At 35.5% G+C, this 21,599-nt stretch overlaps 1 protein-coding gene across 2 annotated transcripts in view; it reads left to right on the top strand.

Annotated features, from left to right (window-relative positions):
* DPH6 (diphthamine biosynthesis 6) overlaps positions 1 to 21,599 on the top strand; it is a 165,544-nt gene that overhangs the window by 127,619 nt on the left and 16,326 nt on the right. For both annotated transcript variants that reach the window (XM_045815932.2, XM_045815925.2), the window contains exons 6-7: positions 2,248 to 2,309; positions 19,363 to 19,457. In XM_045815932.2, coding sequence (XP_045671888.1) covers positions 2,248 to 2,309; positions 19,363 to 19,457 — 157 coding nt within the window. The remainder of the gene's footprint in view (positions 1 to 2,247; positions 2,310 to 19,362; positions 19,458 to 21,599) is intronic.

The following is a 21,599-nucleotide window of genomic DNA, read 5'->3' as shown; positions in this document are numbered from 1 at the left end:
TGTATTGTTGGATGCAGTTTGGTAATATCTTACTGTGGATGTTTATCTATGTTCATCAGATATTGGCCTGTAGTTTTCTTTTTCTGTAGTTTCTTTATCTGATTTTCATTATCAGGGTAATGTGGGCCTTATAGAATGAATTTGGAAGTTTTCCTTCCTCTTCTACTTTTTGGAATAGTTCAAGAAGAGTAAGTATTAACTCTTCCTTAAATATTTAGTAGAATTCACCTCGGAAACCATCTGTGTTGGGTATGGTGCTTACTTTTGATAATAATCAGAAAATGAAAATTAAAACAAGTATCTAAAACAATATATATCAGCTTAGCAAAGATTTAAAATTCTGACACCACTAAATTATTTTTACATTATGTGAAATAGGAATTCTGTGTCCTCATAGTGGGAGTACAAATTGGTAATACTGCTTTGGAGAGCAATTTGGCAATATCTAATAGACTTGAAGATTATACACACACAATTATATGTATATATTTTCCTCTATCATAGTAATTCCACATAAAAGCATATTCACTGCAGCATAAAAAATACTTGTGGCAAAACAGGAATTAGAAACAACCCAGTGCCCAAATACCCATCTGCTGGAAAATGTAGAATTAAATTCTGGTATATCCATATAATGGAATAGGATACAATAATAAAAATGAATAGACCAGAGACATGGTAATCAATATAAGTAAATCTCATTAATAATGTGAATTGAAAAAATCAAATTAAAGATTATATCTATTCATGTAAAAATTCAATATACATGAACAATTCTAAATAGTGTTTGGATACATACATTTGTAGTAAAATTATAAAAGCATAATTAGTAACTCACCAACTTCTAAATAGTGGTTACCATGTAGAAGTATAGGGGATGTAGACTAAGAGTAGATATACCGTGATATTCTATTGTGTTGGTGGTGTTTGTTTCTTTAAAAAAAGTTGTAGAGGAAATATGGCATGATGTTAATGCTTGTTAAATCTGCGTGGTGATTACATGGTGTTTCAAAGTATTTCATTTACTTATTCATTCTAAATACTGAATTGATAAATGGTGGTAGAAGTAGAGGAACTGGACAAAGTCAGTGATTGGTTCATCTACATGTTCACCCATCTCCTTGAAATTTTAATTTTAATGAATACACCGTGAGAATAAGATTGCTGTGAAGGGAGTTGACATGAGAAGTCTGTTTCACCTAAGAATACTCAGTGGCAGAAGAGTTTTCAATCTTTGTCTGACTTCCCTTCTTCTGGTATGTGATACAAGAAATATGTTACCAAAAAAGGAATCCAACTAGAAGCAGAAAATTATTAATCAGTTTTTGTAGTTAGTAAGCTAAATAATTTAAGCCAATAAAAAAATAACTTATTTAAATGAGGCTAAGTCAATACATGTATTACATATGTAAATATCTAAATATATTATGAATGTAATATCTAAAATGAATTCTTTCACTGCATAGAAAACTTGTGGCATGTGACTTTTTCTTCTCTGGCAAGTTAGTTTTGGTATGTAGGAAGAGTATTGCCGTAGTTGTCTGCCTATACCTTATTACCTACATAAACTCTACTTTATAGTTGAACATCTTTATCTAAGATTGTGCACATGCTGTTGGTACAATAATGATTTTTCAGAGTTGTCTCTATTTTTGCTTAGAAAATACATTATCACACAAGTGGTTATTGAAATGAAATGTCATTTAATTTGATAATACAGTTATTTGTGTCCATATCTGCATCCTTCTATAAAGTGAATTAATTATATAGGCATAAGGGTCTACCACTCTTCTATTTTCTACTCTCATTTTCTAAGTAAGAATTTTAAAGTTTAGGTAAAACAGGGATACGTAAGAAAATTCTCACTATTGTCCATGAGTAAAATAACCATAATAGTTAAAATACTGAGGACATAAATGTCCTATCTTTGAAGTGATACCTGTTTTTCCATCCAAATTACAGTTGCACAAAAATGAATTAAAATAATGCATCTGGAAGTTAACACAGTGCAATGAAATGATTCGGTATGGAACTTATTTTTCAGGAGCAAGAAGACCAGTTACCTAAGGGGAATAGGAAAGTAAATACTAGCCAAATGCATTTTACTTTAGGATCAAAGTAATTTGAAATATACACATACTGGTTTCCTAGGCAAGGAGAGGCAAAGGGAAGGGGAATGTATCTTTAGACTGCCAATCTGATAGTTATCTAAAAAAAAAAAAAAAAAAATTGAATCTTTCTTGGCAGGTTTAGATCCAGATAAGCATCTTGGAAAAACCCTGGATCAAATGGAACCTTATCTCTTAGAGGTAAGAATTTATACTATTTCTCAAAATATAGGCATCTGAAGGAAGAAAAAAATAAGGCCATGATATGATGATTATAAAATTAATTTTATTTTAGAAAAACTCTGATAACATTCATGACATAGTTTTGTGAAAAAAATTAAACTAATGGATAAGAAAATATCTAAAATTAATTATGAAAATCATTACCAGCTTGTTGGTCTGAATAAAGAAGTAAGCTATACCTAAAGCGAAACCGTCCTGTCAGGTTTCTTTTATTACCACGGACATTGTATGCTATTATAAGAAGTACTATACTCCTAAAGTAGCTGATAGTCTCTGTGATCAGATGTTTTTCAGTCAGAAATGCGAGTAGGAACTTCCTTCAGAGATATCTAATCTAACCTCTTCTTTTTTACCAATTAGGAAATTAACTTGCAGAGTAGCAAAAAAAAAAATTATTTTAAGGTTTCAAGTAACAGCCATTTAACCCATATCATTGTCAAATCCTAAATGTGTTCTAAACTTTAAAGAAAGATGTAGTTCTTTTCATGCCTTTCTATTAACTATTACTATTATATTTTATGAGAGTTTGGGGCAAATGTTATTCACATGGCAATGACAACTAAAGGAGTATAATGATGAGAGTATTTCATTTCACAATTATGATGGAAAAAGAAAATCACCCTGCTTCTATGAAAGAACAGAACTCCTCTAATAGGTTATCATGTTCCCCTCCCCCTCTCTTAATTTATCAACACCGTCTCTGGACATTGTTAATACCGTTGCTGTAGATGTGCTAGCAGTTACCTTCTTTACTAACTTTATGGTTTTCGGATTTTTCTTTCAGTTATTTGCACTTGATTATTTTATGGTTTATCAATATGTACCAAATGCTTAGACATCTTTGAAATGTTCATTCCTTTTTTCACTAAGCTTCAGTAAGCATCTAATATATGCGAGGCAAATAGTAAAGATAAAAATAAAAATGAAATGAGCATATAATTGTCACAAATTATATTTGATTTCTAGATAATTTGATGTCACTTATTTAAGTTGATCTAACGGATGTGGTTGCTTTTTATGCTGCTCTGACAGGACTTTTCTCACAGCAGTTCATGCTGTGGCCAACATTGCATCTATGTTCACATCTATTCGCTATTGTCAGATTAAATTTTTCTTCTGAAAAAAACAATGTAGATAAATAACGAAAGTAAATTTACAGGTGTAAAAGAAAGAGAACCTCAGAAATGAGAGACTGGGGCTTTGGCAAAAGAGCTTTTTGTAAGCTGCTCCATAAATTTAAAGTCGTGAATGCAGGTGTCCGGCATGTAGAGGTTCTTTGTAGAACAGGCATATGAGGCTTGGGATTGCCATGATGTCGATTATGAGTTAACCTGGATATCATAGAATATTTCAACACAAAATTGCAGACATCATTTTGTTCTATCTTCAACATGGCCAGGCAATCTCATATTTCTCTGGGAAAATTATCTGTCCATTCTCCATAATGGCTATTGCATTCCTTCTCTACTCTCCTCAAAATTAATCCCCTTCACCTTTCCCCTCATTTTTGAGTAGATGGTTTGTTTCTTCACAAAGAAAATAGAAGCTATCATACTGGAAATCCCTCTGTCTCTGAGTACCACCCCTGCTAACTTACCTGCACCCAGGCATATTTTTGCTTCCTGTAACTGGGAGAAGTGACTTCCTCCTGCATATGGCTAACCCCCTCACTGTGCCCTGGATCCCATTAGCAGCAGTCACTCACCTTGAAATCACTTACCCCCTCCAGTAGCTTCTTCCTGTTTCTCTTTACGGTCTCCTTCATGTTATACTGAAACATGCCACTGTCTCTCCCATTCTAACTATTCCCTCACTGCACTCTAGTTATTCCTCTAGCTACTTCTCTTCTTTGCCTCAAAACCAAAAATTTCAGAAGTGTTATCTGTACTGATGGTCAGTGTTTCTTCACGTCTCAGACGCCTCATGTACCTGGAGTCTGGCTTCTCCTTCTACCTCTAAATGGATACAGTTCTGATCAAGATCACTCATGATCTCCATTTTACCAAACCCAACCAACACTTCTTAGCCCTTATTTGAATGTTATAAACACTCCTCCTTAAAATGCTTCCATCAGCATCCATGATGCCACATTCTCCTAGTTTTTCTCCTTTTGTTCTGGTCAGTCTTCGTCTCTTTTGCCAATTCCTAGTCTAGGCTCCATTTTCACTCTATCACTTTTTCTGGATGATCTCAGTCACTCACATGGCTTTAAAAACTAGCTATATTCTCATGACTCTCAAATATTTGTAGCCCAAATTTGTCTTCTAAGCCCTAGTGTCCAGAGGCACTGCAAATTAAATCTCCATAAACTTGATTGTGGCCTTTATATATGTCACTTTTTGCCATTCCTTTTGTCATCACCGTAGTTCAGTGCCTGTCACTTCAGACCTAGAGTAGTATTAATAACTCCCAATTTTGTCTTTACCTTCCATTTTATTTCCCAAGGAATTCATTTTGCTTGCTGCTTCAAGATAACTGTTCTAATATATTCTACTGTAATTGTGTCACTCATTCACTTCAAAACTTTGAGTTCCCATTGCTTACTAGCTAAAATCCAAATTCTTTAGATTCCTCTTTCCCTTACTTATTCTGGCTAACCTATTAGCATGGTCTTGTCTTCTCTATCTCCAGAATATATTCTAAGCCCAAGCACTTCTCACTGTCTCTGTCACTACCACCACAGTAGAATCATCTCTTGTCTGGAATATTTCATCAACCCCTAACTGGTCTGCTTACTTCCACCATTGCCCTGCTAAGATCCATTATTCATACAGATGCCAGAGTAATTTTTTTCAAGTGTAAATCAAATCACATCGCTGCTTTGTTTAAAATTTAAATAGTTTCTCATTGCAGTTAGAGTAACAACCGTATTCCTATGAGATCACAACTGATGAAGCCGTGTATGATCAGCATTCTCATTTTCCCCCAGCCTCTATCTCACTCGCTGAGCCAGAGTCACAGATACCGCCTTATTACTTAAACACACTTTATTCACCCTTTTTCTCCTTAGGACCTTGTACTGCCGCAAATGTCTTTTCACTCAGACCACCACATGGTTAATGCTTTTTTTGTAATTTAAGTGACAGCTCAAATGCTACCTCCTCAGACAAGCTTTCCCTGACTACTCTAGCTAACACAGATCTCTACAGATATCTCTACATCTATCTGCTTATGTGTATATTATCTGTCACGCCTTCACCCACCCCACCAGAACGTAAGCTCCAATAACCCGACCAAGATTTTGGCAAAGACACTAGTTCTTTCATTCAGTTGTGTGTTCATCTGTCTGTGTGTCCATTCACTGCTCTCATCCTTAAGTTACTACATATTTATTGAGGACCTGTTATATGGCAAATGCTGTGGCAAGCACGAAGTATATATGATGAATTAAATAAGATCCTTGTTCTAAAGGAGTTTAAAGTCTACCATAGTTACTCTCAGACCTGAGGGTGAAGTTTATTGGGGACCTTGTTAAAATATACACTCTTTTCCCACCCTAAGAAATCTCAGTTCAGAAGGACCAGGAATCTAATCTTTAAACAAGCACTAGATGATTCTAACACAGTGATCAAATATATCATCCCCTAGTTCTTCAATACCAGTAACGCATTTTAGGCTCTGTATTTCTAGGTTTCTCTGAAAGAATGTAAGCCTTCTTGAAACCATTGTCATCCATTGGCTTCCACTACTTCTGAAAGCTTTCTGAGTATTTTCTTAGCTTCGTTTTGGGGCTTACCATATATATTCCAGCCCTTATAAGTTGTTCCATCCGTAGCCTTCCTTCGGTGGTGATATTAAATACCCCCCATGACTTCTTATGACAATTAAGTCTCTTCCTCCACCATCTTTTTATGCTCCAGAAATCTGTATTCAGCTGGACACCTTCCTCTCTTAGATGTACTCAATCACTTCAACCTCAGCTGTGCAGAACTGACCATTTCTTTCCTGACATATCTATGCCATTTTTATGTTCCCTGACATGAAGGGTTCCATTGTCTACTCAGTTGTCCAAGACCAATAAAAAGTGAATTCTAATAAATTATTTCATACGTTCCATTATTCATAAGTAAGGCCCCAGCTCCTTTTAATTCTGCCTTCTTAATATCTTATAATCTGTTCCATTTAATGCTCATTGTCACTACATTAGGATTTCCCCTAGGTTATTACAGTCTTCTAGCTCAAGTCTGTCTCCTCCCCAATTTACCCCTCGTCAATCCACAGGACTGTCATCATCATATATGTGAAGGGCAAATCTGATCATGTTGTTGTTCCTCATTCCCTCAAAATAAAATTTAAACTCCTTAACACAACACAATCTGTCCTTGGGGAAAAAGAGGCTTGTAAGATAGGCAGTCCCCTACATCCGCCCTATCCTTCATGAGTTTGGAACTATTAATGGTTTCCCTACAGTGAGTACTCCCTCGTATCTCCATGTTCTCCTCCCCTTCTCTGCAGACTTTCTCTTTCCTTCACTCAACTAAATCCAATCTGTCCTTAAAGTCTAAGCTTTAAACTCTTGCTTAAATATGCCTTCTTTGAGCTGCCATTTTCTTCTTTGACTCCCTGTATATAGCACTTCTCATGCTATACATTTTTTCTAATGTTTATGATAGCATTAAAGTGTATAATGTGTAAAAAATAAATTCAAACACTATCAAGTAATGGAAAATCTTCCACTGGCTCCAATACCCCCCAATTTTCTTTCCCAACCACTCTTCTCTATGCTGAGGTATCTCTTCAAAACCTTTTTTTGCATATGTAAATATATGCATGTGTTTTTTTCATTTTTACCAGAATTGGAGCATACTGTGCATATTATTCCCCACCTTCCATCTTAACATGTAAGGATCCAGGGCATTTGTTTCCATGACCAGCCTATGTGGATAAAATGCTGAGCTGCTGCTTTATTGGTGGGCTTTATCCTTTACTGATTTCTTTCATGTCTTTTGCTATTTCAAATAATGCTAGAATAAACATTACTGTACGTATATTTTAGGGCATGTATGAATTTATCCGTAGGATAAAATCCTAGAATGGAAATACAGGGTCAGAATGTGTGTATGTTTTTAATTGCAATAGACATTGAAGACATCCATTTTCAGCTATGGTGGAATAACTTATATCAGACCAATTCTCCCAATTAGAACACTTAGAATAGTTGCATGGAATTAAAACAAAAATAATGTTGGAAGGCATTAGAGAATTACAAAAAATGAGAAAATTTGAGGGGCCAGAATTTCAGTGAGAACGAAGCCTCTAATCCCCTTAAGACATTTTCTAATTCAAAAAATGGTACAGGGATACCAAGAAGCTGAGGAGAAAACTCCAGCTGAGATTCTGAATGGGCTTTCAGCAGCTTCATAGTGCTAAGAGACAAAAATTGAACTTCAAGGCAAACCAAAGTGGAGTAGACCTGATTAACCCTTCAGGTATTCAGCCAGACTCCTGAATGGGTTATACCTTAGGGGTAGAGGCAAACCAGAAATAGTCCAGCCCTTGCAAATACTTATATCCAGCTTTGAATCGTATCAGTCCTAGACTGGATTAAAGTGATCCTGTGCTCCTCAGATTGCCTATTTCTCTCTTTAAAAAGATAACATGATTCAGAGCCTCAGATTATCTCTAAAATATTTCACATACAATTTTCAGCAATCAGAAATGACCAAGCATATCAGGAGATCTGATGAGATAACTGAAAGCGAGAGAGAAACACACGCTAGAAACAGTGTCAGAAGATCCATATGATCAGATTGTCAGATTTAGACATTAAAATGACTGTGGCATTGGATGAGAAGATGAACTATTTTAGGGGTAATTTGGAATCTATGTAAAAGAATCAAATAGAATTCTGAAACTTAAAATACAAAACCTGAAATTAAGAACACAATACGCAATTCATGGGTTTACCAGTAGATTTGAAACAGTTGTATAGACAATTAAAGACCTGGAAGATAGGGTGATATAAAGCATCCAGGCTAAAGCACAAAGAAAACAGGACGGAAACTAAAGAGAAGACTGTAAGAGATGTGAGGGAGAGAAGTTTGTCAGAGCTGTACCTGGAGTTGAAGGAGTAAAGGAGAGAGAAGAACAGAAGCAATGTTTGAAGAGATTTTACTATAGGATTTAGCTGTAGTTATTTTTGTCGCTTTTGACAAGTAGCTTCTCAGAATGGTAAAAATTACTCAAAAGGGAAAGATTGAATATTAATGGCTAATTGCACATTTTGAACAGGAATTACTTTTCCTTGTGGCTATAGAAGATTATGCAAAACAATCTAGTGTCTTTTTCTCTGGTTCTGCATAGTCTAGTCTGTGTGTACATGAGCTTTCTATCAAGTGAGTGCCCAATAAATTTTTACACTAATTTATTACCAATTTGTTTCTCACTACATGTACAGCAGTTATCTGACACATCCCAGATTTTAACCCAGGTTTTGCTTTCTCTTTTTCCTTTCATTTTTATATATGCTCATAAAGGAGACTCAATCAATTGCCTGATGTACTCAGAGCACAATGATTCTAATATAAAAGCAAATGAGTCTTTTGTCAAACTCTCCTCTTCTTTCAGCATTTAGAGGGTATGGCTGTTTTTTATTATTTAAAAACTTATTTTCTAGGACTCTGTCTTCTCCATCATTGCCTAAGACAAATCAGATTTTAAGAACTGTATATATGTCCTTATCTTTATGAATAATGTCATTAACCTCATTAAGTGAGATAAAAAAATCAGTCACATATTCATTTTTCAACTTGTTGACAAAACTCTCCTGAATAGTCAAGAAATTCAAAAAGAGAGAAAACAAAACCTTTGAACTTGTAGGGTTAGGAAAAGAAGGGGTTAAGTAGAGGAACCCATTTTGTTCACCTACCTCAGATATCCTGAACCACCTGTTAGGTACCCCTTGTATAATGTGGGTGGACACATTGTAAGTTATTTCAGCTAATATATTAATCGTTTAGTATATTATTATATGCAAGAGTTAATATTTTTTTGGTTAAGGGAATTTTTGTGTATTACAATGATTTCCCTTGAATAAATTAATATTATTTGTGAGAATGACAGACAGGTTGGTGAAAGAGGTGGTGTAGGAAAGATGATACCTTCATAGTTCATTCGGATTGCATGGGGTAAGAGGCAGGACAGCAATCAGCAAGTTAACTCTGTACTCAGGAGGCCAGGTGTGAATCCTGATGCTACTGCTTACTTCAAATGTTGATTTAGTTAGGTTCCCATGTATATAATGGAAGTAATAACAATAGGTGCTTAGCTTAGTATCTGGCACGTAGGTAACGGTCCTAACAGAAAAATGGCAAAATCTATGGAGAACCACTATACAGGAAATACTCAAAAGCAAATACAGATATGAGGCAATGCTCAAATGGATTTAGTAATCAGAGAAGTACAAATTAGGGGCGCCTGGGTGGCACAGCGGTTAAGCGTCTGCCTTCGGCTCAGGGCGTGATCCTGGCGTTATGGGATCGAGCCCCACATCAGGCTCCTCTGCTATGAGCCTGCTTCTTCCTCTCCCACTCCCCCTGCTTGTGTTACCTCTCTCGCTGGCTGTCTCTATCTCTGTTGAATAAATAAATAACATCTTTAAAAAAAAAAAAAAAGAGAAGTACAAATTAAAGCAACAGTGAGATGTTACCTTATACCATTTTGGCAAAAATGAGAAAACTGGATAATGCCAATTGTTGATAAATGAGGATTTAGAGAACCTTAGGAATGTAGATTGGTGCTACCATTCTGAAGGGCATTATTGCAGTTCCTAAATTAAATATCCCCATCCTATCATTCCATAAGGGGACATTAGTGAAAATAGTCTTTGCAGGGTTATTTTTGATGGTGTTGGGGTTGTTGGAGGCAATATGAATGTCCATTCCTGAAAGATACTTAAAATGTAGTGAGTGCACATTATGAGATACAAGGCTGCAGTTAGAAAAGTATATTCAGTGTGCATATAGCAGCAAAGTGTTGAATGCATAAAAGTAACATTGAAATGATTTAAAATACAGGCACACAAAATAATAATACATTTGCAAAGACACAGACAAAAGATACACATTAAATACTTTAAAATGTTTGCCTGTGATAAGGGAAAAAAAGGGGGATAAAGTATACAAATAAATCATAATTACAAAAAACAACATAAAATACCTACATATTGCTGAAAATTTGAGATATAAGGAAGTATAGAAAAGTATAAAAAGCATAGTTTTTTCTGTCCTGTAATGCACATGGCTAACATGTTGGTTTATTTCCCCAGAGTTTGTTTTTCACACAAGTTCACATAGTTAAATAGTTGTACATACTTTATTTACTTCATTAGGTTTGATTATACATACAATGTGTCCTTTGTTCTCCTAGCATTATGTCATATTTATTTTCCTACATAACTGAATATACTTAGAAAATACATTAATTAATGGTTGTGTGGATTCCATCATATTTGTATCCTACATATGAATGTATTATGAAAAATTCAGTGAGTTACCTCTTGTTGGAAATATTTCTTATTTCTAAATTATTATAAACAGTGTTACTTATTTTTAAGTTGTTATGAACAATGTTATGATTATGATCTTTCCTAATAAATCTTCCTATACATTTCTGATTATTACTTGCGTTAGATAAATTCCTAGGAATGTAATTTCTGGGTCAAAAAATACAACTTTAAGGATTGTGCATTTATTACTCTAAATTAACTATGGAATAATCATAGTTATTGCTTCTTACACTTATGCAGTTTCCTAAAATTATCATCTGATATGTGAACAAATGGATTCTAAAAGTATTTTATCCTTTGTGGGTTTTCCCCCCAGGGCCATTTTTTCATTGTTCAAAAAAGTAGATGAGTTTTAATATAAGAGTTGCATCAAATTTTAAAGGTTTAGAACTGTTCCTTAAATGTTTGTTGAGTATTCTTATTTTTGTGATATTTTACAATGTTTGTTAAAGTTCCTGCTCTTAAATCGGTCTTCCACAAATATGTGCTTTGCCTGCTTTTATAGTAAAGCTGTGCATTTTGTAAGCGCTTACTAAGTGCCATACTCTGTGCTGAGTGCTTTTTACGCATTATTTTATTTGATCAACTAAGCTAAGAGGTTGTGACCATTGATACTTATATTTTGCAGATGAGGGATCATGCGGAGGGTGGGTTACTTTCCCACAGTCACGCAGCTGGGACATAGCAGATGTTGAACACGTGCTTAAACCATCTGATTTCAGAACCTATACTTTCTTGTATTCTTAAAAGTTGTTTTGAGGATTAAATAATTATATCATTTTCTTAACTTCAAGGCATAAAATAAATGGTCTTAAATAGTAGTGATACTGTTGGTTTTAGCAGGAGCTGAATAGCATAAAGGTGATGGTTGAAGCCACGGAGTGCATGGGCTATATCCAAGGGAAAAAATTGATTAAGAAGAATATATTACAGAGAATCATGAGAGGTATTTATAATTTAGGAGCAGCAGGAAGGAGTCAGAGTAGCTTAACAATAGCTTAGAAGCATGTATAGTATATATATCATAGTATCATGCCACATAAAATTTGAAAAGGATAAGGTCATTGGACTCTCCCAGCAAATTGCTATTCATACTGAGGTACCAATAAATACAACCACCATCCATCCAGATTCCCAGCACAGAAAGCTGGGAATTTTCCTTAAGTCTTTTTTAACTTTCCTCACTCTTCCGTTCAATTAATCACTTATTCAGCCTCCTAACAATATCTCTCAAAATATCTTCCCTCTCTTCTCTGTCCTCACTGCTACTTGCCCAGTTCAGGAAGTCTTCACATCCTGCCTAGATTACTCCAGCAACTTCTCAGTTCTTCGTGCTTCTTGATTTACTCCCCTCCAGCCCATTCTCCACTGTGCAACCAGACTGTTTCTAAAAGATAAATGTGATCAGTTCAGCTTTGTGTTTAAAACCTATCATGGGTTCTCACTGACCTTAGGATAATGACTTAGCATGACTTATGTAGCCCCATAAGATCTGTTCTCTTTCTAGTCAGCCTCATCTCACCATTCATCTAGTTATGATCCAGCTATGCCATACTTCCTTCGGTTTCTAGTACCCATCATGTGCTCTGGGACTTAACATATGCTCTTCCCTCTAGAAAAGTCTTTCCTTCTCTCCTGCCTTCTCTCTCTCCCTCGCCTCTCCCTCTCTCTTTTAGCCTTTTCTGGTTAACTCATTGTTCAGATAGCAGCTTAAGTTTTACTTTGAGAAGCCTTTGGGTTCCTTCTGGTTAGGTACTGTAGTTTACAATCCCACAGCATCTCATGCATCCACCAAAGCAATCACTACCCATTATTGTAATTTCTTATTTAACTTTCTATCTGTACCTCCAGACAATAAGCTATTCTGTGCAGAATTTATATGTCTGCTCCCATCATTATCCCCAGCACCTAAAACAATGCCAAACCTATAGTAGATACTCAATAAATATTTGTGAATAAGTGCTATGAATTATTATATGCAGCATGAATTATTTTGTATGTTAAGCATATCATTTATAAAATGAAATTTTAGCAGTTATTATAAACCTCATGGTTTTCTATAGGTGGTGAGAAGGATGAAGTGTGATTTAATTTGACTTTTTTTTTTCATTCTAATTTTAAGATGACTAACAGATAAATGAAGCAGGTTTAAAAGAAGAAAAATCTTGATTTAATAAGAAATTTTCACAATTGGGTTTATTATAATCTTTTAAAAGGATAAAAATTAAACGGAAACCAGATGCCCTTAACTTTTTCAGTTCAATAATCAGTAGCATTCAAACGGAATTATTATGAGTATGAATATCCATCTATATAAATAAGTATGCCAGAAAAAATAGAATCATATAAGTAATTTCCTTTTATTTACTAGGAATTCACTTTTTAAATGTTCAGACTCCAAGGCATTCTTATAATTCATGAAATGACCCAAGTCAGCCACATCTGTTCAAAATGCTTTTTAAAATGCTTATCTTAACAACAGTTAGATGGCAAACCAATGTTCACTTTCCCTAAAAGCTTTATCTAAAAGGGAACATAGCACAATTTAGATATATGTGAAGCAATGAACATGCTTTTATGCAATGAAAATTATATTGTGTAATAAGTAAAAAAATGATCTTGTTTTATTAATAATCCAACTGGTTAGAAAACAACAACATATTTCTTTTCAACTGTTTAAGATCCTTTAGAACTTTTATCTATTGTACTAGCTTAATATCTTTGTATTCATACAAAGGTTGGGACCAAATGGTGGATGTCAGACAAAATAGTATGTGTGCTAATCTTACCCAGCGGTCAGCTGATCCAGATCTTTTTCTATATAACATTCCCCAGATGGCTAAAAATGGGGGAGGGGTAGAATGTGACATCACAGGTTCAGTGGCTGATGAGATAAGGAAAATACTGACTATCACGTGTGAATTTTATTTACTCTTTCAGATTTCCAACACCAGAGGATAAAAATGCAATTTCTAAGGGTGGAGAAAAAGAAGTCAGTAACTTTCTCTGCCCTTTTACTTGGTAATTCTGATTAGGAGTGGCTTTATTTCTGGTTCAGATTAGAACTATCAGTTTATGTCTATCAGGCCCTTTTCTGGGAGCATGGATGGGTATCTGGACCGTAAGCAGGGCCCCCAGTTGGTCACTAAGTATTGTGTGCTACACACTGCTAGGAAGGAACTAGGGGAGCGTCTAAGGGATCTAGAAAATAGTTTTATGAGAAAAAGTCATACATGAAAAATTTCAAGTTCAGGAGGTACATAGTGATACAGTGCAGAAATATATCACAAGGCAGCACAGGATAGTCCCACAGACAGTAACAAGGACAATTCCTTTTAAGTTGAAGAAAAGGAAACTAAATGTTGGGGTTTGTCACTTTATATTTCATATTATAAGATTTAGTATTTTTTTCAGCCAGTCAAGATGCTTTTGAATTTTTATTTTATTTTATCTATTGTATTGGCTTTATATCTTTATAGCCATGCAAAGGATGGGACCAAATGGCTGAAGTGTTTGACTGTCAGTCTACAGAGTTTGATTTTTATTGAATAGGTAATAGTCACCAAAAAGTTTTAAGAAGATGAGTGCCATGGTCATTTATAGTTAAGGAAAGTTAGTGTGGTGATGATATGTAGGATAGATTGGGAGGTGTGAAAACTAAGCAGGAAGACAAGAGATGACTGTAAATAGATCAAGTGTGAAGTGATCATGAAGGATGTTAGAAGCCGCTCACTTTATCCATCTTAATTACTGCCATGTCACTAGTATATAGAATAGGATCTGGCACTTAGTAAGTACTGAGTAAAGATTTGTTGATTCAATAAATGAATTAATGAAAAATTTTAAAATGTAGGCTCTGTGGCAGAAGGAATGACAGAAGGAAAGAAAGGAGTTAAATGCTTCAGTATTTCAAGCTCTTAGTGTGATTGAACCATTATAGAAATAGAGAATTGATCAGGGAGAAATGGTTATGAGAAAAAAAAAATCAAGATCTTTGTTTTATTCATGTTAAATTTAAAACAACAAGGCTCCCAAGTAAAATACTCGACAAGAATTTTGAGTGGGGACTAATATATAGGAGAGACATCAGTGGCTAGGATTTTTGCTTTGAGAACCGTTTGCACAGAAGTAATAGATACAGTAGTGGTCATAATCCTCAAAGAGGGGTGTACATAGATAAAAAAGCAGAAGGCCCAAGGGAAGGGCAAATTAACCTAAGAGAGAAAAAATACCATGTATTGAGTGTTTCTTTTGCACTAGGGATTGAGTTAAAAGCTTTGCGTGTATCATTTATCTGTTTTAACAGTCACAACATGCCCATAAGGGTAGGTATTACCTAGGAAAATGGAAATTCAGACAAGTTAGGTAACTTATCCCAGGTCCTATGCCTAATAAGTGTTGGAGCCAGGATATGAACTTAGATCTGTCTATCCCTGGTTTCCATCTTTGCTGAAACTACTCTCTGTTCATGAATTTCATCCATCTTTTTGGCTAAATCCTTTAACATATTTACAATAGTTGTTTATAGTCCTTGCCTCCTGAGTCCAGTATTTGATTAATGTTGGGTCTGTTTCTATTTTTCTGTTTTTCTATTGGTTATACGTCACAGTTTTCACTCTTTGACATCTCTTATTTTTTTTAACGTATTTTATGGTAGATACTGAATAAAAAAGAATAGTAGAGACTAAAGTAAATAACATTTACCCCTTAAAAGCGACATTCCTACCTCTGTCTGACAGCTATTCGGGGGTGTCTATTCTGTTTAATCTCCAGTTGAACTGGGTCTGATCTGAGTTGTATTTTGTTTCAGGTTACTACTGTTTCAGATGCTTTAAGAGTAGTAACCAGGTCTCTTCATTCATCAGGGCTTGTGATCTATGCTTCAGTGAGTCTAGATATCTCTGTCCCTGTCTCTGTCTGTCTGTCTCTCTCCTTTTCCTTCCCTCCCTTCTTCTCCCGTCTCTTTCCTTTCCCTCTCTCCTTTTTTCCTCCCTCCCTCTCCCCCTGCTTTACTATCCTGCCACCAGTGTTTTGTGCCTTTTCACAGGTTTATTGCTCTGAGCCTTTCCTTGCCTTCTTCCTGACCTTCCAAGCCTTGGAAAAAGATCTTACTCTTCTTCCCTGTCTCCAGCCTTTGACACGTGAAAGCTCAGTAGAAAAGACTCAAGGAGCAGATGTTTCCAAAGGAATCTCTCTCTCCTCTTCTGTCCTGGCCCCAGCTTTCTGCATGTAGCCGCTATGTGCACTGGATTAAGGCCTTTGGGAAAGAACTGGCAGGCTATAGAGACTCTCCGGGTCTCCTCAGGACTCTAATAAGCCATCACAGAAGTCCACAGATGGTCATGTGTTTGGCTGCTTTCTACACACACTGATAGAAATCCCTCATCTGTGGAAGTATGCTGTTTGCCCGTTAGGAAGGTGGCTACTGATCTTAACTCACCTAGGAAAGCCTCACCCTGATCTGGAGTTCAGTTCATTCAGACTTCTTTGCATTCTCAGCTCTCCATATGTAAAAGAAAAAAGCATTATTTTGTAACCTGTCTGGCGTACTTTTGCTTGTTACAGTGAGAATAACTGTCTACTTCTACTTTTTACATACTAACTGAAACTTAAGTATATTTTAATCATTAATGAATATTAGACCTTGGTGAAGAAATAGACAATATGAAAAATATTTGTGTCTTACTTTAAAATATAGATTGCTATTTTGTGTATTTAAATTATGGAAAAAATCATGACAATTCAGTGAGAAACTAAACTTTAGAAAAACTGTTACCTATTTAGCATTTTCTTTTTTTTTTTTACCTATTTAGCATTTTCAATAACAGTTAAGACTGATAGAGAAACTTATCAAAGGGAATTGCAAAACTGTATTTGTAATGATTAAGTGTTAGCATGCAATAAGGGCAATTTTGAGTTGAAACCAGACACAGACCTGAGACATGTTAGGACTAAAGTTGCAACTTTCTGTGAACAGTGTTAAGTATTAGGAACACAGACTTAATAGGCTTTAGAAAACTAAATTGAATATTTTGTACCACAAACATGTTTCTGGAATATGCACATCTGATTCTCTACTTCCCTAAACGGACCCTCTCTATAACGGGCATATATCATGCTTTTGTGCTACAAGGATGTTGATTTCTAAGAGAGTGCTATGTCTTAGCAGAAGATGCATTACAGCAAGTGGTTGACTAGCATGGGCTTCACTTCTTCAGAAGCTTTTCGCAGAACATCAGGTGGTCTTGAAGCTGGCTGAAAGTAAGCCAGTAAAGATGGATTTTTCTCTGAAGACTTACGTCCATTAGAGCTTGAAGCTAGTAGAGTTTAGAGTGGCTGCAAAAGACATTCTAAGGATACATAGTCAGAATACTTCTTGGTTCATCAGCAATAGAAACCACTGAGCTTTTTATTCAGATTTCTTGACCTAGAATCTGTGTTCTTGCTGATCCGAAACAGAAAGGGAGAAGAGATTGTGTTATTATAGAAGCTACATCACTGTTTCATTATCACGTGGTGTTGAAATATAGGGTGTAGTATATTTGATAAGCTTCAAAAGACCAGGGAGGTTGTCTTGCTTACCTTCAGATCTTCCTCATCTCACACGACCTGCCTAATGATTATTGTTCAGTAAATACTGGTTGAAGAAGTGATATGAATTAATATTATGGAAATATTTTGTGTGAACTGAAAATATCACTGGATATGTACAAATTTTAGATTTTGAGTACTGGAAGTCTTTTTATAATGATAATATGTTGGTTTAACATAGCAGCTTATATTATTTTTACTAGAGACTAATAGAACTACTTCAGTAGGATAACAGCCATGCCAACTTTAATTTAAATATCCAGTTATTCTTTGGTGGTAGATTATAGAAATTATGCAAAGCTTAAGTAAAGAATTTTCCAGTAAAAGGAAGCTAATAATTGACAAGGTATACTCCCTCATAAAAAGACTAACCATAAAGGTGAGATCAGAAGGTTCATTTGGTGGAAGTTGCTGGAATGGGAAGACCAGTGAAAGGGATATCAGCAAAAGAGAGGACAAACTCCAGTTAGCAGAACAAGGAAACATCCCTGAAACCCATATCCTGTTATTTCTACATTTTTATTGCAGAGCAGATATTAATTTAATTTGATTTAATATGGTAAAGTAATCTGTTCCTGTTATCTGCTCCCATAAGGACCAACTGCCATAATTCTGTCTTGTTGCTTCTCTACTTCATGACTCAAGATGGTGAAAATTTCTGCTTTGCTCTTGTGAACTCATATAGAAAATGCCACCCAGCTTTCTTTCCCTCACTTTTCTTACCGTTTGGCTTTACAGTGTCGTTCATATTACTGCTGATCGTTGAAAAGAGCAGTAGAATTCTCACAGATCCATCCTTTAAGTCCCTAAGGGCACATAGTCAAGAGTTTAAATGTAATGGATTCAGAATTATAGGACAACCACAAAAATAACCAGAGAAATAAATGCATAACTATTCAAATAAAACTGAAGACTTAGGCCATAGTGCCAGCACTGGCAGTAATAGTGAACATCAATGGAGTCACTCTTCCTTTGGGCAATGAGGACTTTGGGCTAGGAAAGGCTGTAAGCTGGGAAGCTATGAAATTCAGAATGAAGGAGATGGAACATAGTAATAAAGCCTCAACACAAGAACAGGAAGATTCTCTGACACAGTCAGTGAGAGTGTTCCCCGGCACTGATTCCAGCCGTATACCAGCCAAATGAGAAATTATTTTACTCTCAGTCTCAGGATTATTTAAATAATATAGCTTATATTTAATGCAGATTACAGGTTGTTTGTTGTTTCTTTGCTTGCTTGCTTGTTTTTTAATTTCAGGTTTAATTAGACAACATGATAAGCTAGCCCAACCTTTCTTAGAGTTAGACCTTCCTAAGGCTTATCTACAGCTTTGGAACTTCATTAGTTCTCAGTACCTTTGGAACTTCACTAATAATAACCTCAAACGTAATTACCATATTTGTGACTCCCTTTTGTTCACAGGCCGAAGGAAAGTCCTTAGATTGCTTTCTCTGTGTCTCCAAGAAATGCTCTTAACACAGCTATTTTCCCCCATTCACATGTAGGTCAGAGGGCAGTGGGAAGCACAGTTGGCTGCATACAGCCTCATTTACTACCCAATGACTCTCCTTAGTCTTCTTTGAATCTAAAGCTAGTGTCATTCCTAAAATTTATGGTAATCTCTAAATTTTCTCGTTATACATAAAATGTTGGCCCTTTACATCTTTTTATAAGGATTTGGGGATTACTAAAACTCCTGTGCTTTAATGATAACATTTTTCAAATGGCTTTAAACACATGTTTTAAGTAGAAATATAAAGTTATTTTCCTGTAGCTCGTGATCTACTTTGGAATTAAAGTTTGTTGCATGGATTTTTTTTTTTTTAGGAAAAAATAATATTGAGAATTTCTGCTGTCTAATTTTAAGTTTCCTGTTTTTGTTGTTCTTGTTGTTGTTGTTCTCTTATTTCCAGCTTTCTAAGAAGTACGGAGTCCATGTTTGTGGAGAAGGTGGAGAGTATGAAACATTCACTTTGGATTGCCCTCTATTTAAGAAGAAAATAATTGTGTAAGATATCATTTCGGCATTTTCTTCCCTTTCCTTAAATTTAAGTGATGGAAACAACTTTAACATTAAGCTTGAGGCAACTTTTGTTGGGAGAAATAGAACGTGTCCTCTAAGTTCACAAACACTCAATTTGTTTAATACCAGTGAAGTCGTCTGAATACCTAAATCAATACCTGACAAGACGAGGCCTTCATAGAAGGCTATAAACTTTTTAGACATTGCACTTTCGTTTACTTGCTGATTATGCCCTGCAGTAAACCTGGTACCTACACACTGACACTTTCATCCTTTCATGAAGCGTGAATTGCCTGTATTATTTATCTTTCATTACAGCTACATTTGATAAACTGCCACATCAGTAGCCTGTGGGTTCCATTAACTCCATCCTCTTTTTCCTTTTTCTTGGCTTTTAAACTTGGAATAGTAATGCTAAACATTTCTCTTTTATTATTTGGGGTTATTTTTACATATAAACTTTGTTTTTGAGTGAATTCAGTTTATGGCAAGCACTGTGATTTCTTTGCCATAGATTGTTAAAATTAGTGTAGTGAAAAACAAGACGTACTTTTTTCAGTCTGTTAACATTGTTATCTGTACTCTAATTTGTGTTGCTCTTTTCCTATGCTAGGAGAGCACTTTATCTACTTTTCCTAAACTCTTATTCTTGGGAAAAATTGGCAGAAATATGCTTGACTTCAGGAACTCCATGTAATGAAAGATTGGCATCCTGTATCGAGGGGACACTTTCAACATGTTCACCACTAAGGGGCGATTTCTTTGTACTTATTAATAATGAGAGGAGGAGTGATCTAAGAAAATTAAAATGGGATACCTGGGTGGCTCAGTCGGTTAAGTGTCTGCCTTCAGCTCAGGTCATGGTCCCAGGATCCTGGGATTGAGTCCCACATCCGGTTCCTTGCTCAGTGGGGAGCCTGCTTCTCCCTCTGCCCCTCCCTCTGCTTGTGTTCTCTTGCTCTCTCACTCTCTCTCTGACAAAAAAATAAAATCTTTTTTAAAAAAAGAAAAAAAAATTAAGACAACTCTAGGTGAATTTTCTAAAAAATACATTTATATACTGAAACATGGCCAAGACATTTTCATTATCAAATATGTAATATTCATCCACTCATACTTCTTTCATGTTCTTCTAACTTCTTTTCCATTAATAATCATTGACAGAATAATTTATTTGGCAAATATTTATCAAGTACCTATTGTGTCTAAAGCATTCTACTGGGCACCATTGATGTTCAAAAATAGCTCCTGCCTTCAGAGGTTGAGTGGAAGACAGAAGATGGTAAGGGATAAAAGTTATAAGTTCATATGTGGGAGATATTTCTTCTGGCTACTGTGATCACAAAATAATGAATGAATAAAGTGTACATTAGGTCTTACTTCTATAAGAAAATACTGTTTTCATTATTCAAGAAGAGTGTTTCCATGCAAGGGTGAAATTACAGTATAATGGGGAACTTGCAGTATATTTACTTATTAATGTGGGACTAACTAAATTGGTTGTTTTAAAAAAAAAAGGCATGGTAAGAGAAAAATGCCAAAGAACACAACTTTTCCCATTTACTTGACAACTTGAGGTCCTAGAAGTCTTTATGACCAACCTAGAATTATAAGAGTTATACTGCTCTACAGTACATAAGCAGAAGGTCTGTTTATTGTAGTGCTTTAGATCTGAAAACAAAAACTTTTGTAGACATCATTTGTAGGCAGGGAAACCTAAGTTTGGCCGAGACAATGGCATGAGAGAAATTAGTCATGCTATTATAGAGAAGGATGTCGGGGGAGGTATGTTAGAACCCTCTAGTGCTGAAATGAGCTGTTCGGTTCAATTGAATAATCATTCATTGAGGTGAGTTATGTGGATGGAACTCTGTAAGCTACTGCTCTGCTGTGTAGAAGTTCTTCCTGTAACAGGAGAGACAGGAGAATCAACTAAATAAGTGCCAACATACAGGTGTGTATCTTGAGAACACAGAGGAGGCACTGTCTTTTCATTCGTACTCATTTATCAGTTCATCGCTCATCTAATTTGATGCTTAAGCATATTCTGTGCTTTTTTCTTCATGGGCTATGCCTCAGCTTATCTTCATAACTTTCTTACCTGATGCCTTTTCTCTAGCTTGCCTT

Source organism: Ursus americanus, chromosome 36 (assembly GCF_024610735.1).
Source record: "Ursus americanus isolate L20-20 chromosome 36, mUrsAme1.1.p, whole genome shotgun sequence".
Lineage (NCBI taxonomy): Eukaryota > Metazoa > Chordata > Mammalia > Carnivora > Ursidae > Ursus > Ursus americanus.
The sequence above is the reverse complement of the archived record's forward strand: the minus strand, read 5'-3'. Positions and strand labels throughout refer to the sequence as shown.